We start from the raw sequence: 19,042 nt of genomic DNA, 5'->3' as shown, positions 1-19,042 counted from the left end.
GTTAGAGAACTTTTCTCCATTTAATAGATAGAAATAACAATTAAGAATTTTCATAGTATAATAATAATAATTTTTTTCAGTTTGAATATTCTCTGTATTCCTTTCCATGGAAATGGACAGGATAGCTGCTACATGTAGAGAATTTTTAAGAATGATTATGCCATATTTCTAAATCGATATATTTCAGATTAATAAATTAAAAATTTCAAAATTTTCTGTATGAAACTTAGTCATTTATTACATTATATTATTGTTTCATATTTCATGAAATAAATAATAAATGCTACCCAGATCAGAATGCCAGCAACATGGCATGCTGGCAGTGTGACATTTAACAGCAAAGGCAAGACTAAAGTGCTCACCAATGGTCCTTGCATTCTAACATAGTGGTGTGGTAAGTGCACGTGGGGAGTGATTCACAATGGAATATAACACAAAAATATGTTCTTGTCACCCGTGTTTATTTACTTTGCAGGATTCCTTTACAATTCCGACACTCCTCGTTTTTACAATAATAACCCTTTCCACATATAATTCCGGCAGATGCTCGGATAGAATCGTTACGCAATCTCGCGACAAAGGAATATTCAGCGCGTTACAAAATATAAGGACTAGGACTAATTACTTTAAACTACTTATACAACTAAAAAAAGATATGGAAGAAAAGATAGACAATAGGATAGTTGGAAGTATGATAGAAAAGAATGGGTACCCAAAGTGTCGACGATCTTGGGGTGATGGTGGCGAATACTAGATTGATAATTTTCTGTGTTGTTGATTTTTGGACGTCTCTCCGATCCTCCCAATAAGTTTTCGAGGTTCCTATATCAGGATATACTTCGGATTTTTCACGAACGTTGGCTTAGGCTTATCGTTCTTTGTCCTCCAGTTGATGCTAGAACAACCTGGAGGTCTTCACAATACGTCCTGTTCCTTCGACGTCTCAGTCAAAAAGTGAGCTCTTGTCCCTCACTAGACCCTCAGGCTACCACCTTTCCTTTGTCTTTTTATTAGGTCACCACCATTTGAGCAGGGAAGGGTTAGGGAAGACAGAAGTTTCTAAGAAAAGATAGACAAAAGAACTAACGAAGAGGAAGAAAAAGGAATAAATACTAAAAATAAAATATACAATATACCAATTAAGGTGAACGGCCACAGTGGTCATCTGTTTTCAAACAGAACTCGAATTTGTCACTGAAGACAATATGCTGCCAGTAGCAGTTGTGGTTCTCTCTCATGATGCCATTCCAAATAAAGCCACCAATTTTGGAATACCAATGGCAAGATGTGTAATAGTCACTGTGCATGCAAATTTGTTTATGCTAGTGACCTGCCAATGATATGGAAAGAGAGAGGGTTCTGTAGTGAGAGTTCCATCTATTTTTACATGATCTACAAAAATATTGTTGCAGCTATTCATGCTTGTCTCACAATCAATCAGTCGTCTCACCTGGGATCTGTCTGGAGAATCCAGAGCTGGATGCTGTGTGTATGTATGCCTTTATAAAGCCACTGTGCTAACACTGCTATCAGTGTTAGCACAGTGGTGTACACACTGTGCTAACACAGTAACACTATATGATCATAACTAGTGATCATATAGAAATTATTTGATCTGATCCAATAATGATATTTTTCTATCCAATTAAAATACCATAGTTTAAAAAATTTTTAGGTTTTTAATACATAGAAAAATATATAACAAATACATTTTTAACATAAAAATATATTTACTAATAACATAAAAAAGATATTAAAATTCAAATTTGTTTAAAATCACAGAAATTAGAATTTTCTTAATCCTGATGTAATACTGCAATTAATTAATAAAAATAAAATAGAAAATATCATATTTGTATGAATATAAGTCAACTCCCAATTTTGGAATTCATACACTTTTTGAAAAAACTAGGATTCAAATATACTGTATTTACTCACATATAGGACAAGGTGTGACTTTAAAGATCAAAATAAAGAAAATTACATTTATTAATACAATTCTAATTTTATTTCATTTAATCACAAATAAAATATTTCAAATTAACGTAAATGCACACATTGTCCTACAAAAATTACCGGCATTTTAAACATCAAGGAAAATCTTGTAAAATTGGCAACATAATTTGTTGTAAAGTTAGACAATTGGGAACCTTTTTTGCCATATCAAATACATAAATTTATAATTACAATAGAAATTTACACCTTATAACAGAACAAATTATGCAGTAAATTTTCAGCAACCTTCCCTTAATTTTTGATAATTGTTTAATTAGTAAAAACTCCTCCTTGTCTTCATTGGAGTAAAATAAAAAGTTATAAGAGTACAATTTCTGTAGAAGTTATCAAAACTGACTTATTCTGTTGAATACAATAAGAGCAGTTGAGTTACTTTAGTTGATTGTTCAAAAACAAGCAACTGATCAATTACAGGGTGGTTATAATTAAAGTTGCCCTACTCGGATCTGTATAGAGTCTGTTCTCTTTGACATATTTTGATGAAACTTGGTATATACGTTATATAGATCATGGAAAAAGGGAAAATGCAAAAAAAAAATAATTAGTTCAAATTTCTACCAGTAGGTGAAAAAATGGCACATAAAGAACAAGAAACACAAAATGGAAACACGCAAAAGGCTTTTATTCACGACATTTGTTCAGTCTGCAATCCATTTGTGTCAATTACATGTTCAAAGTGTCTTACAGCGTGTTCAACAGTATAGCCCCATAGGTTTCTTGAGAAATTGCAGCAATATGGCATGTTATGCTTGTTTTCAATTCAGGCAGAGTTCATATGCCTCCTCTATAGACACAATCTTTAAGATATCCCCACAACCATATGGACTCTCAAATTGCTACTCCAGTATAGGATACTGGAGTAGCAATTTGAGAGTCCATATGGTGATATTACTTGATGTGCAATGAGACCACAACTGTAATCATTTACTGTACATACCTGTTTGAGACAAAGCAGCATGTTGAGCTTTCAGTAATTGGACAATTTTATCTGGGCATGTAACCTTTTGCAATGAGTGTGTTTCTAATGTTTTTATTCACATTCAGGGATCAAGAGTTAGAAGTTAACCAATTATTATTTGCTTTACTTTTAGTATGTGAATGCTTATTGGTTTAGTTTTATTTCTAACTCTTGATTCTTAGTTGTAAATATGGCTGTAAAAACAAATTGATACTTATAATTAAAGTCACTTATGTACTTAAATGTTAGAGGAAGAGACTTTTATGTTTTAGAAACTTTTAAATAAATAGAATATTATCTTTAATAAAATTTGTATTAAATTGCTTATTTAGAACATAATAAATTTAAACATTTATTAAATTTTTTAAAATTATAAATCTTTTGTTTTAATATTTTAGGTTTTTGTGATTTTGAATTGCCTCCTGATAAGTATCCACCTGGATATCCTTTTGATTCGGACGAACAAAATTTTCCATTAAAAGATTTAAGGTTTGTGGGTTTGGTTGCCATGATAGATCCACCTCGTGCTGCTGTCCCTGATGCAGTGGCTAAGTGCCGTAGTGCAGGTATTAAGGTAGGTTGATTATAACAGTATTTTAATATTTTATTGTGAATGAACATTAATAAATATTGGTAATCTTTCTTTATAGCTAGGGGAGAGATTTCAAGCATCTGAGTAAACTTTAACTGAAAGTATTTCAGTTTATCTAATTCCTTTCAGCTATATGTGCATAAAAAAATCAAATTATACTTTCTATATTATCAACACAGAACGTAGCCATTTTATAAAGAGTTTGGAACTATCTATTTCCTTGCATATTCTCTCTTAAATATTTTTTCAGTTCCTTTGCTAATATTGATATTTCTCTTTGTTTGATTAAAAAAATATGGCTTGGGTACATCTTTTATTTATGAAAATTCCTACCTCAAAAGAACTTTAGAGTAAACTGTATACATAAGAAAGAATAAAGGAATTGGTAAGATATAAATCATTATTCTTAATAACAGTATTAAATTGTTAATAAGGATTGTGACTTATATCTTATGAATTTTTTTATTTTTTCTTATGTATACAGTTTATTCTATAGCTCTTTAGAAATTTTCATAAATGAAAATTTGTACCCAAGCAATATGTTTTTAAATGTATACTGTATAGTAAAATAAAAATTGCATTTACTATACCTTAGTGAGAAGTGGTGATGTCCCATTTCTTAAGATCACTATGCAGCTTGGCTTTCTCATTAATAATCCTCTCAGAAATGATATCACTAGCCAATTTCTTCTCATTTATCCACACTAAGAGAGGTTTTTCCATCTCAATAACATATGATCTCTTGGAGGTCAACATTGTCACACCTTCAGTCATATTTGCTGCTTTCACGCTCTTCTTGGATGACATGGTTATTAGGTAGGGAGGAGTTATACATATATAAAACCAAACACATCAAAAATAAAGAAAAGAGCATTGAAAATACATGATCAAACACAAAAGATGCTTTCACAGTAAGAGATGATTTGGGCACAGAACAGATGGCATTTATGCATTGAGCACATTTTTTTCATTGTGCCTGCAGTTTGAAAGTAGAAGCATTGTTCAAACTCTGGCTTGAATTTAGCATTCATAGTCAGAAACATTCAAAGTTAGAGTTATTTGAAGTACAATGTACCACTGTCTTAGAAACCAGTGACTCATTAATCATGCTTTTCTATTTGTACTGTAATAAATGAAATCTAACACTAGTATTGATAGCAAGTTAGCACAATAGTAGGTATACAGACCAACAACTGCCGAATTATCGGGCTAGCAAATGGCTATAGTAATATTAATAATTTAAGTTAATTTGGTACTAGAGTTAGGCGTTAGGCACCATCTCTTGCTAAATTTAATAATTAGAATTTTAATTAAATAATTTAAATAAATTTAGGCTTAACTGGAAGAAAAGAATCAGCCCGAAGCGGGATTCAAACCCGCAACTTCTGCTATCCGTGCAGACACGTTACCAGTTACGCTACCCGGACCTTCGGTCCGTTCCTCCCCCTCCAGTTGATATAAGATTACCGTACGACCATCGATGGCTATTACAATGCCGGCTGGGGACACATTAATTGCCCACGTCCTCCCAAAGGCACTCAACCGGCCATCGCAAACCCCGGCAAGGCGTATACATATAAATAAACAACAACTAACCCGTTATATATAAAGACCAACAACTGCCGAATTATCGGGCTAGCAAATGGCTATAGTAATATTAATAATTTAAGTTAATTTGGTACTAGAGTTAGGCGTTAGGTCTAGTACCCAATTAACTTAAATTATTAATATTACTATAGCCATTTGCTAGCCCGATAATTCGGCAGTTGTTGGTCTTTATATATAACGGGTTAGTTGTTGTTTATTTATAAGTAGGTATACAGAAGAACCAACAATTATTATTATTTAAAATCTTCATAATTTCTGGAATTAGTACTCTCTAAAATCAATTTTAGTTAATCAATTTTTTGGATAATTGAATAATTACAGTACTGTATTAAAGAAATATTCTTTTTCTTTTCTAAGTAAAAAAAAAACACCGAAGAATTATTTTAAAATATTCTTGTAGAATCTGAATATATTTACTTTCAGCAAATAAATGAAGTTACAAAAGGCTTAAAATAATTTTCTTTCAAATTGATGATTGTAAATTTAATGAATAATTTAATGAAAATATTTCTATTTTTAGGTAATTATGGTGACAGGGGATCATCCTATTACAGCTAAAGCAATTGCTAAATCAGTTGGTATAATTTCTGAAGGAAATGAAACAATAGAAGATATTGCAGAAAGATTAGATATTCCTGTAGAAAATGTTAATCCAAGGTATTATTGTTAATATGCATTTAAAGTAACAAAATTCAGTTATTTACATGCAAAACAAGATTAAATAAAATTTTAAATTCTTGCTAAGATGGTGCTTAGATTTTTATTAAAGTTTCATTTTATTTCTTAATGGAATCATTTTTACTTAATCCAATATGAATATATGAATTGAGAAAAAGTTTAGAAAATAATTTTTTTTAAATAGTAAAAGTACAAAACACAGTGATTATAGTATGAGAGAATGTCAGTTATAACCATAAAGGATTGCAGATTAGAGTCATTAAGAAATAATTTTGTGAATAAATGATTTTTATTATTTTGAGTTTGTATGTCTTAATGAATACTACATGATTAATAATTTTTAAAAGTTTGAGGTTAGTCCAATGAAGGTCTTTTTTCTATAATTATAATTTTATGAATATAGGAGTTTTTGATTAGTTTTTCAATAGAATACAGTGTATTATGTACTTCAGATTATCCATATTTTCTGATTATTTGTAGTCTTCCCCTACCATTAGGTAGATAATCAAGAGTGCGCTGTAAATGATTTTCAATATATATTTGAGTTTCTAACTAAAGAATATTAATGGGAATTATTATTCAAAATAGGAATTATTATTTGTGATTATACAGACATTCTCATGTCTGTGTAATCACAAATGTATGTTTTATCATTTTCACTATATTTCATGAATTTCAACTAATTTCAAGTGCCATTCTTATAAATATAAATTATAGAAAACCTGATAAAATTTTTATTTAAATGAATGTATTTCTTATATTATAGAGATGCTATGGCAGCCGTTGTACATGGCGGTCAACTTAGAGATATGTCACCGGACCAAATGGATGATCTTCTAAGATATCACACTGAAATTGTGTTTGCTCGAACTTCTCCCCAACAAAAATTAATTATAGTAGAGGGTTGCCAAAAATTAGGTGCTATTGTTGCAGTAACAGGAGATGGTGTCAATGATTCTCCTGCTTTAAAGAAAGCTGATATTGGTAAGAATATATTGTAATTTTAAAATTATTTTATTTCTATGTAACTTAATGATTATATCCTAATTTATTTCTCACTGCTTATAATACAAAAATATGAGATGTACCCAGTTACAGATATACCAAATATATGAAATTATTGCTTATTTAATAATTTGATTAATGTTATCTAATAAATTTTGTTTTGTGTGATTTATGATTAAGCAAAATAGATATTAATAATTACTGTATTTACTTGCATATAAGATGAGGTATGACTTTAAAGATCAAAATAACGAAAATTAGATTTATTAATATAATTCTAATTTTATTTTGTTTAATCACAAATAAAATATTATCAAATGCATGTATTAAGGCAAACAACCATGTTTTCTTGATGCTATCACCTTTTGTCTACTCAGACTCACCCTCCGGAGCTTTGTTATAACTCTCCTCTTTTTCACTCTCACTCCACAAAGCATCGTCCTCTGATCTGTCGAGTAAATTTGAAATGCAGTATTTCCTGAGTGAGTTTGCTATCAGCTCTTGAGAAATGCTTTTCCATGCACCTGACACCCACATAGCAAAACCAAAAGATTATAATGTGCATGACCAGAAAAAGTTTATTTTTAATGATTCAGAATGTGCAAATATTTATTAAAAATACCAATTTAACAAATATGAAATAACTACATTTATAATCTTGCTAAGTGACCAGCTATTTTCGGACCATCTCTTTGAAAGCGACATTCACCTTGTTCTGGATAGCACCCTGCTATAATTGCAGCATGAACTATACAGGGTTTACAAAAATTATTGCAAAAAATGCAAAGGATCCTTTGCTCGTGTGCATAGGATGACCTAGGTTTATGAAACAGTGAAAAATGAATAAAAACCTTGTCTTATATGCGAGTAAATTTGGTAAGTAACTTTATTTAATCATTGATAAATTAACTGATGTAAATATTTCTGTTTTGTAATGCTTTTGATAATATTTATTCTTGTGTACATTTGATATAAATGTTTATATGTTATAAATATTAATATCTTTCATTTAAATTAATATAGGTGTGGCAATGGGTATTGCAGGAAGTGATGTTAGTAAACAAGCAGCTGACATGATTTTATTAGATGACAATTTTGCATCTATTGTTACAGGAGTTGAAGAAGGTACATTTTTCAAATTTTTGTTTTTCAATTTGTTAACACATATTAAATTTTATCTTTAACCTGTAGTATAAAAGTTACAACTACTTTTAAAAGTATAAAAGTTACAACTACTTTGGAATTATACCAAATAAAACAAATTTTTAAATTATGTAAATAATTTAAAAATTTGTTTTATTTGGTATAATTCAATTAACAAGTAATAGTTAAAGTGAATGCTTCATTGAAGCCTGAGTTCCAATAAAATTATAATCCTCAAACTTATGTTGAAAAAGTCAGTCAGATACTAACTGCTGATTAACATTTTCAAAGTGCATGTAAGTAAAAATTACTTAAATGCATTAATAAAAATACTCCAGAAACTAGGTTATACTATATTGTGGAAACTCTCTACTTTGGTATTCATCCAGCAGAATGGTGCAAGTTTAGAAAAACGAATGTTTTTGGTCTTCTAATCGCAAATTTCAAATAGAAGAAACATTTAACATTTTAGTGTTTCAATCTGTCAGGCACAAAAGAACTTGTACAAAAATTTGAATTTAAAATTCCCTAAAATTGACCAATAAGAAGCATCAAGTGTAGAAATTGCAAAACGGTTTTCATAATGATGTATCAAATAGGGCCCAAAACAGGTCTTAGAATAAAAGCAAGAATGTTTGTTTTTTTGAACTTGCATTATTCTGCTGGATGAATACCAAATTAGGGAGTTTCCACAGTATAGTAAAAATTAAAACTTGGCCAATGGTATTTACATTTAAAAAATATAAAAATATCATGAATATACAATAATCGTTGTTTTTGTTTTCCCTTCCATTGTTTCAACATACCAGTGGCAGTCCAAAACAATTTTCACATATGGCAACAACCTCTTTTTGTAGGATCTGCCTCTGCAATAAAATGCAAATTGGAAACAGAATCCTCTGGTAATTTTGCCAATATCACAATATAATAAATACATTTAAGTAAAAATTAAAACTTGGTTGATGGTATTTACATTTTAAAAAATATAAAAATATTATATTTCCATATATGAAAGTTGTTTTGGACTGTCACTGGTGTGTTGAAACGATGGAAGAGGAAAACAAAAACAAGAATTATTGTATATTCATGATATTTTTATATTTTTTAAAATTATTGAAATGGTTATTCTTTTCTAATAATAATAACTAGAATACAAAATAATGATCTGTAGAAGAAATAAGGTTTCAAATACATAAATCAGCAGTTAGTATCTAATTTCTTTAAAGTAAATTTGAGGATTCTAATTTTATTGTAGTGTTTACATTTCAAGAAATTAGAAATAGTGTTGATTTCAAGAAAAAGTCAAATTACACATAATAATAATAAATGACTTTTACAGTTATTTATATTATATATATTTAGAATGTATTGTAATTTACTAGTTTTTTAAATTAACATTAATATTTATTAAATTACTGATTAATTTATTTATTATTATAAACAAATAATAAACATAGATTTAAAATAGATAATTTTATTTTCAATAACATTTTAATATGAAACAGATTGTAATAAAAAAAAAACACTAAAGAATTGCTTGACTTTATTTGATTATTTATTATATCAAATTTAATAATTATTAGTAATAAAATGCATAAAGAAAAAATATGTTTATAGAAATTGTTATTTAGTTGAATTTTCAATAACGCTACCTGCCAACAACAGCTATTTTTTGGGGAATTTCTTTTTGAAAAAATGCATACAAAATACCCTCCAAACATTATTTTTTTTCATGTTCCCATCATTAACTGTGAATTGTATTTGAAAAAGTAAAAGACAAAATAAAATGTTTAATCCCTTTTTTATCTGCAAAATATAGTCCAAACATATCAATGTACAGGGTGTTTATAATTAAAGTTCCACTTTGAAATGGCCATAAAATGAAAACTACTGGACTGAATGTTATCAAACTTGGTAATAGTGTACAGGATGTCATGGAATTTTATTTCCCATGAAAAAAAATTAGTTCAAAAACTTACCACCAACAGGAAATGGCGCTGTCTGCAATATTGTTAAACAAAATAAGACATTGTTGAAAATGTTTTTAATTGGTTTTAAAATGCGTTACAGAGCATGTTCAATGTGGTGTCTACCATTTTTGATAAGCAAGTTACATTGCATTACTGTGTTCTCAACAGTAGCTCTTAGCATATCAGGAGGAATTTAACTTGCTTTCAGAAAATGGTGAACACCACATTGAACATGCTCTGTAACACGTTTTAAAATCAACTAAAGACATTTTCAATGATGTCTTCATGTCTTATTTTGTTTTACAATATTGCAGACAGTGCCATTTCCCATTGATGGTGAGTTTTTAAACTAATTTTTTTTTGTGGGAAATAAAATCCCATGATGTTCTGTACACTATTACCAAGTTTGATAACATTCTGTCCTGTAGTTTTCATTTTATGGCCATTTCAAAGTGGAACTTTAATTATAAACACCCTGTATTATTGTGAACTTTTTTTTATTTTCAGATTCTGTACATTTAGATTATATCTCCATCTCCAGTAGAATATTTCATTCCTTTAAAATTCCTTAAATAAAATTTGTTTCAATATACTTATGTAATTAAATAAAAAGTTTTGTAACATTTTTTGCTAAAACTATAATAATTTTGTTAAATATATATTATACAATATTAATGAATTTTCTTACATTATTTCAAAATTATGTAACTTCATAAACTATTAAAGATAGAACTTTAATATCTGGAACTTTTCAAATGATAATTAGTGTTTAATTTTTATAAAATTTTTAATTTACTAAACTATAAATATTATTTTATATTTTAACAAATTAAAATATTTCACTTTCTATATAATTTCAGAAACTATAAGTAAAAATTTAATTATTATCAAGTCAGTTTGCAAGTAATTCTTTATTGTTGTTGAAAATGTAATTGGAAAGTGAAAAATTTATTATTTACATTTGTGTCAATCCATTATTTGTGTCAATCCACAACAACCTTATTCCACAAACAACACTTGAACTTATCAAACAACAGGTTGCTGATCAAATACATCAACAGACAGAAACATCTAACATTAATGAAGATCACGTAACCTGTCAGGATAATCCAGTAACAAGCATTGATAATAACACACATACAACAATTACCACTAATGATACTACATACAATTCCTCATCCATCACTGATAACATAGACATGGATTTAGTTAATACGCTCTCACTTATATTTCAGGAAACACTCACTAAATATACAGGCACAGATCCCACACAACGACCACGAATACGAAAAATCAACACGTCAAAGGAAGTAGGAAAAACACTAAATTGTGTAAACACTCACTTACTACCACACTACATTCATTCAATTTCTACACTCGCAGACATTCATACATTAGTTTATGCTGGGGCAGTCACAGTAGTGACACACCATGGACTGAAAGTACAATCACAGACAAATACACAGAAAACTCAATTCTATCACAAGCCTGCCTGGCAGAGAAGAATAGAAACACAAATAAATGACATTAGACAGCAATTAGGCAAGCTGACACAATACACTAAAAACAACATAACACCCAAATTAAGGAAACAGCTCAAAAACATTTTTAAGAAAATAAAAACACACACAAAACACGAACATCACAACACACACATTACAGAATACATTGATACACTAAAACAAAAACTTGCTGCCAAAGCACGTAGACTCAAACGATACAAAACATGTACACTACGAAAACAACAAAATAAATTATTTAAAAACAATGAAAAACTCTTTTACAGACAAATTAATAACAAAGCAAACACTGATACACAGCACAGTGGCACACCAACAGAAGAACTCACAACATATTGGTCTTCTCTTTGGTCCAGTGCTGTCACGCATAATGCTGATGCAGGCTGGATCGAGGAGGAGAACAGAAACTTGCACAACATACCAACTATGCCCTGTGCTGAAATAAACATACATGATTTCCAATACACTGTTAACAGAACACACAACTGGAAGACACCTGGTGTAGACAACATTCACAATTTCTGGTACAAAAAGTTCACATCATTGCACCAGGAACTAGCTAAACACCTAACACACATTATCATCAATCCACAGGACATGCCAAATTTTCTTACTCAGGGCATCACCTACATGAAACCTAAAAACAACAATACCACAGACCCCACACAATACAGACCAATTACATGTCTTCCAACACTGTACAAATTATTGACATCCTGTATCGCAAACAAAATATACAAACATATTGAAGAACACGACATTCTAACGGAACAACAAAAAGGTTGCCGTAGAAATCACAAGGGATGCAAAGAACAGTTACTCATAGATTCAGTCATTCTACGGCAAGCACACAAACAACACAGAAACATACACATGGCATATATAGACTACAGAAAAGCATTCGACAGTGTTCCACACAGTTGGCTGCTACATATTCTACACATGTACAAAATACATCCATTACTCATTGCATTCTTTCAAAACACTATGCAGCACTGGAGAACAACACTACATCCAGGGTTAGTAACACTTCCATACAAACAAAGCAAATTTTTATTAGGCGAGGAATTTTTCAAGGAGATTCCTTGAGTCCTCTCTGGTTCTGCTTAGCCCTGAACCCATTATCCAACATGTTAAACAACACGCAATATGGTTACAATATCAGACACGAAAAAACAACACAGTTTACACTGTCACATCTCATGTACATGGATGACATAAAACTTTATGCATCCACACAAAAACAACTTCATCAACTCCTACAAATCACACATTCATACACCAAGGACATACAAATGGAATTTGGCCTAGATAAATGCAAAACAGTTCACATAGAAAAAGGAATCCTGAAGAAAGAAGATTTTGCACTTGGAAATGGAGACGTTATTGAATTCATGGAAGAGGGCAAGCTGTACAAGTATTTAGGATTCCAACAGGCCAAACTAACAGAACATACACAAATAAAGCAAAGATTAATTAAAGAATACCAAAGTAGGTTAAATGCTATTCTCAGAACACAGTTAAATGCAAAACACACAGTTAAAGCAATAAACACATATGTCATCCCAGTACTCACATATTCTTTTGGAGTTATACACTGGACTCACACAGATCTCGAGCAACTCCAAAGGAAAACAAGAACAACACTTACTAAGCATAAACAACATCATCCTAAATCTGCCACAGAAAGATTAACCCTTCCACGTAAAGATGGCGGACGTGGCCTGATTGACATAGTTAACCTTCACTACAAACAAATACAGTCACTGCGAGAGTTTTTCTATAAAAAAACAAGAAACATCACAATTACATAAAGCAGTAAATCTAGCAGACTCGAATAACACACCATTAAACTTACACTCACGTCATATGGACACAACACAACATATAAAAAGCATAGACACCATTAAGCAATTGTGGGCTCGAAAGGCACTCCATGGCAGGCATCCTTATGATCTGGCCCAGGATTTTGTTGACAAAACTGCGTCAAACAGCTGGTTAGCTCGGGGATGTTTCTTTGGGGAGACGGAAGGATTCATGATCGCCATACAGGATCAGGTCATAAATACTAAAAACTACAGAAAACACATACTCAAAGATGCAACACTCACAAATGACACATGCAGAAAATGTCACATCATGCCAGAAACTATACAACACATCACTTCTGGTTGCAAGCTCTTGGCACAGACAGATTATCTACACAGACATAATCAAGTAGCAAATATAATACACCAAGAGCTTGCAAAGAAACACAAATTAGTAGACATCCACGAACCATACTACAAATACATTCCGCAGACAGTATTGGAAAACAACACGCACAAAATGTACTACGACAGAGCCATAATTACAGATAAAACAATTTACCATAACAGACCAGACATCATACTCATTGACAAACACAATAAAATCACATACATTATAGACATATCCATTCCAAACACTCACAATATACAAAACGCATGCACTGAAAAAATTAGCAAGTACACAGAACTTGCCCAGGAAATAAGGCATCTGTGGAGGATGGATAGGATGCTTATTGTACCTGTTGTTCTCTCCTCTACAGGTGTCATACCACACACACTACACAAAAGCCTGGGCACGTTACAATTGAATAGAAACACATACATCACACTACAGAAAGCCACTATATTGAATACATGTCATATTGTGAGAAAATTCCTGAATACAGATACACACACTGATACACGTCTTTAATTTCTGTTTTGGTTACTATGCCTTGACTTTGGTCCGGCATAGTACATAGCCACCGGTGTTAACCGAGTATATCTCACTTAACCTAACATAATAATAATATGCATAGAATCTGTTATGACATAACTCCATTTGAATTAAATCATAAATCCAAAAAACAAGTGCATATCGTATTTTACGGACTATAAGACACACTTTTTTCTTTGAAAAATTGCCTCCAAAATTCAGGTGCGTCTTATAGTCCATAGCGTCGTATAGGTATTTTTTTTAAAAATTGCTTTAAAATTAAGGTGCGTCTTATAGTCCATAAAATACAGTAAGTGTTTTCAGCAATTAATAATTTACTTGAATAAAATTTTTTCAAAACTATGATTATGATTTTGAAAAATATTAAATAATAATGGTCACACAACATGGTCATCACATATTTCAATAATATTGTTTGTGTGGGTAAGCTATTGCATGAACTTTTATTGAGCAAAGGGACAAAATATGCTTCTCAAACATTTTCATGAAATTTGAAGTTAAAAAATTCCGAGCAACGTATGAGTAAGTTTTGCAGAACATAATGTTGACGACTGCATGGTTCAGTAAGTGTGAGTCTTATTCATATTTGCAAGATCATTGGTTTGCATCTTGATGAGTGAGCTTTTTTTCAAATCAATGCAATTTACATAAAATAATTGTAAAAATTATGTGAATTTACATAGTTGCTATTTATTTTCTATTAAAAATGTGCATTTTCTTTCTGTGAAAAATTGTTTTTGGAATTGCTCTCTGTTAAAAATAAATTTAAAATTTATTTTAAAACTCAAATAATTATTTATTTTATAGTTTGATTTATTTTTCTTAACTTTATGTAACTTTATGTATTGTAACTTTATGTTTACTATTTGATTGTTTTATTAGCTATGAAAATGGAATATACTTATGATATAAACAATAAGAAACCAGAAAAGTGACATTGAAAAATGATTTTTCACAGAAAGAAAATACATTTTTAATAGATAATAAATAGCAAATATATAAATCCATGTTACATTTACAATTATTTTACATAAAAATTTTGTTGATTTGAAAAAAGGTCTCATTGAGATACAAACCAGTGATCTTGCAAATATGAATAAGACACACACTGAACCATGCAATCTTTGATTATATGTTTTGCAAAACTTACTAATATATTGCTCAGAATTTTTTAACTTCAAATTTCTTGAAAATGTTTGAGAAACATATTTTGTCTTTTTGCTCAATAAAGGTTCATACAAAAGCTTAGCCACGTAAACAGTATTACTGAAATTTGTGATGATCATGTGGCATCATCTTGTAAACTTTGAATCCCAAATGTAATCTCTTCTATCCAGAAGTGTAGATGATTTCCTCCACACTTTACAAGACTGATGGGTGAATGAGAAAGTGTTTTTTCAGCCACACTTGATAGTCTGTTCACTTCTGGTTACAGAACAGATTACAGTTATGATCCAAAGCTGAGATGATAAAGGTCTCAACAAATGTGTTAACCAAATAAATAATTGAGTCCTGGATATCTTAAGCATTTTGTTTTTTGGATTTATAAATAATAATCTGTACATTGTATTATATTATTATGATTTTGAAACAAAAACAATATTTCTTTATGACATTATTTTTAATGTATGAAATTGATTTCAAGAAATTTTGTAAGCTATTTGAATAGTCCATTGAGATTATCTTTATAAAAATTTGTATTAATTTATTATACAATTATATTTAAATAATGATTACATTTACAGCAAATAACAATTATCAAATAATAAATAGCTATTTTAGTTTAATGTTTTTGAAAGTATTTTTGTATAATTTAAAACTTATAAACACTAATTTATATTAAATATTTTAAATTTATGTGTAATGTGTAATTTTTATAATTTAATTTTTGAAATGTTTAACTTTTAGTGATATAGAACAGAAATATTAAAGTGATTTAATTCTTATTATTTTACAGGAAGGCTTATTTTTGATAATTTGAAAAAATCTATTGCTTATACTCTTACGAGCAACATCCCTGAGATTACTCCATTTTTATTATTTATATTAGCAAATATTCCTTTGCCATTAGGAACTGTTACTATTTTATGTATTGATTTAGGCACTGATATGGTAAGAGGATTTTATTTTTTATTTTATTTTGAAATGTAAATAATCATACTAAACAATACAGAAACAACATTGTTAATTGATTTGAATCATATAAACTGCTTTATTCAAATAAAGCAATTACTAATGTATACTAAATAAATTGCTGACAAATGAAAAACTAAAATATTAATTTCAGGTTTTTGGTTATAAAACAAAATTCAAATTCATAACTCATTTGAAATTATAATATTAAATTAGATTTAAAATTATGCAGCAATAAAAGACTTAAAATTTTAAAAGTATAGCATATATGTGTGGGTATATTATATATATTGCAAGTCTTCATTTTCACAATATATTATCTACAGCTATATAAAAATTCTGTTATGTACAAAAATAGGATGAAACAGCCAAAGTAATGTTGGCTGAGTGACTGGCTGACTAGCTGAATGTCTAATGAGGGAAGGTTAGACATTTAGGTGTTTTTGTATTTCCAATTCCTTTGTCCTGAGTTGTCATGTGACTAGCAGTTGGCAAGGTTTGTTTCTTGAAGCTTTACTACTTCCTATGCTTTGTCAAGAGAAAATAGACAAAGGTTCTCTCAGATATTTTATCTTCTTGAAAGTAAAGAGGCTAGTTATATAATGTTTGTATATATAAAAATTTAACTGAGTACACATAACTAAATGTTATAAATATGTATATGTATATGTAATTGTTGTTTTTGAATACAGAGTATGTACATAATCAAGCATATTTCATTAACATTATGATATAATTAAAAACTTTGATAATGCAAATAAAATAATAAATCCATTTTAGATCTTTGTCAATAAGCAGTAATAATTAATTTTTTTACAAGGATATTTCAGTACAGATTAAAAACTATTTATTTTTTGTTTCTATATTTTTAAATTTTCAAAACAAAATTTGAAAAATGAATTTTTTTAAGTAATATAATAATAATTTTATCACATATTTAACTGTCTTGAAATATATTATCTAAGTATAAAATCATATTCAAGGGAATAAGATTAAGTAATCTGCTTATTATGACAGAATTGACAGAATTTTTTTGTGCCTTATCAAATATGAAATAAATATAAGTTAATGAGATATATACTAGTCATAAATTTGGTAACCTATGCACTGTTTAAGTCCATTAAAAGCTTAGGAAATAGCTGATATAAAATAAGTTATAAAAAAAAGTTTGTTGAATACAAAAAAAGTTGTTTTGGCATCATCAGATAGAAAATGAAAACTGATAAAACAAAACAATAAATTAAAATTATAGATATTTACATTCATACACATTTGCAGTCATTTATTTTTGTTCAAAAAGTTCTTTTTATAAATTTTGTAAGTTTGGATTCTCTCTTAAATTTATAAAATAGCAATATTATCTACTTTTCTTAAAAATTTAAATAAGAGTAGATAAAATAACATATTGTAATATCTTTCTATATTTTTGAACAGAATGTTCATATTCATAATAAAATTTAAAATATATATTAAAAATTTTGTTATATTATTTTCATTATTTTATAAATAATTGAGAGATTTATTGCAAATTTTTTCATAAACCCTAGAAATTATTTTTGCTTTATTTTGATTTTTGACATTATTTTTTTTATTGTCCACTTTTATTGAATCATTGAAATATCAGTAATTACTTAATTTTTCATATCTGTATATTCACAGCATTTTAATTATTTGAATATGTTTAATATTCCAATAAATTTAGTATAGCTTTTTTATTATTTTGAATTTTAAAATTCAAAATAATTAAAATGTTATACTAAAAGCTCAATTTAAACTGCACTCTCCAAAAAATCTGTAATTTTTAATTTATTTGATCATTTTTAGGTTCCTGCAATTTCTCTAGCCTATGAAAAACCAGAAAGTGATATCATGAAAAGACAGCCACGTGATCCCTTAAAAGATAAACTAGTAAATGAAAGGTAAATTTCATAGTAATTACTGTTTTTAGAGAAATTATATATAAAATATAATATAATTAAATTTTATACATAATAACTAAATTGAGTAAGTTAACAAAATGATAAATAAAATAGAAATCACCACAGAGGAACCTTAAATTGCTTCCACTCTACCAGCATTTTATTTATGATTAATATTTTCAATCTGTCAACATTTAAGACATGAATAAGAGGAAAGCCAACATTTGTTTTTAACGTTTGAATTTTCACATAAGTTTTTAAGAGAAATATATATTAATTAGGAGGTTTCAAAAAAATTCTAAAATTAAAATCACATAATAATATTAATTTAAGTAATTAAAATTTTTATAATCATATTTTAAAATAGTATAAATGAAAAATTCTTTATTATAGGATTACATGTAATTACTTAATTTAAACTTGTTTAAATTAAGTAGTTACATTTACTCCACTTTCTTTGTTTTTTATGTAAATATTTATTGTTTCTAATTATTTATGCATTTTTATAGATTAATATCTATAGCTTATGGTCAAATTGGCATGATGCAAGCAGCAGCAGGATTTTTTGTTTATTTTGTCATCATGGCTGAAAATGGCTTTTGGGCTTCGACTCTTTTTGGAATTCGTAAATATTGGGATTCGAAAGCTGTTAATGATCTTAAAGATTCATATAATCAAGAATGGGTAAGTTATAATTCTTGAATATTTATATTATTGAATACATTAAAAACTTTTTAAGTGACAATAATAAAATT

At 28.8% G+C, this 19,042-nt stretch overlaps 1 protein-coding gene across 1 annotated transcript in view; it reads left to right on the top strand.

The window, feature by feature from the left end:
* Nucleotides 1-19,042, top strand: part of LOC136977666 (sodium/potassium-transporting ATPase subunit alpha-like) — a 123,398-nt gene that overhangs the window by 92,489 nt on the left and 11,867 nt on the right. The window contains exons 12-18 of the mRNA XM_067273199.1: nucleotides 3,373-3,548; nucleotides 5,695-5,831; nucleotides 6,619-6,836; nucleotides 7,881-7,982; nucleotides 16,193-16,347; nucleotides 18,193-18,287; nucleotides 18,797-18,971. Coding sequence (XP_067129300.1) covers nucleotides 3,373-3,548; nucleotides 5,695-5,831; nucleotides 6,619-6,836; nucleotides 7,881-7,982; nucleotides 16,193-16,347; nucleotides 18,193-18,287; nucleotides 18,797-18,971 — 1,058 coding nt within the window. The remainder of the gene's footprint in view (nucleotides 1-3,372; nucleotides 3,549-5,694; nucleotides 5,832-6,618; nucleotides 6,837-7,880; nucleotides 7,983-16,192; nucleotides 16,348-18,192; nucleotides 18,288-18,796; nucleotides 18,972-19,042) is intronic.

This window comes from Centruroides vittatus, unplaced genomic scaffold (assembly GCF_030686945.1).
Source record: "Centruroides vittatus isolate TY-2023 unplaced genomic scaffold, ASM3068694v2 contig_466, whole genome shotgun sequence".
NCBI classification, from domain to species: Eukaryota; Metazoa; Arthropoda; class Arachnida; order Scorpiones; family Buthidae; genus Centruroides; species Centruroides vittatus.
This window is presented reverse-complemented; position numbering and strand designations above follow the sequence as displayed.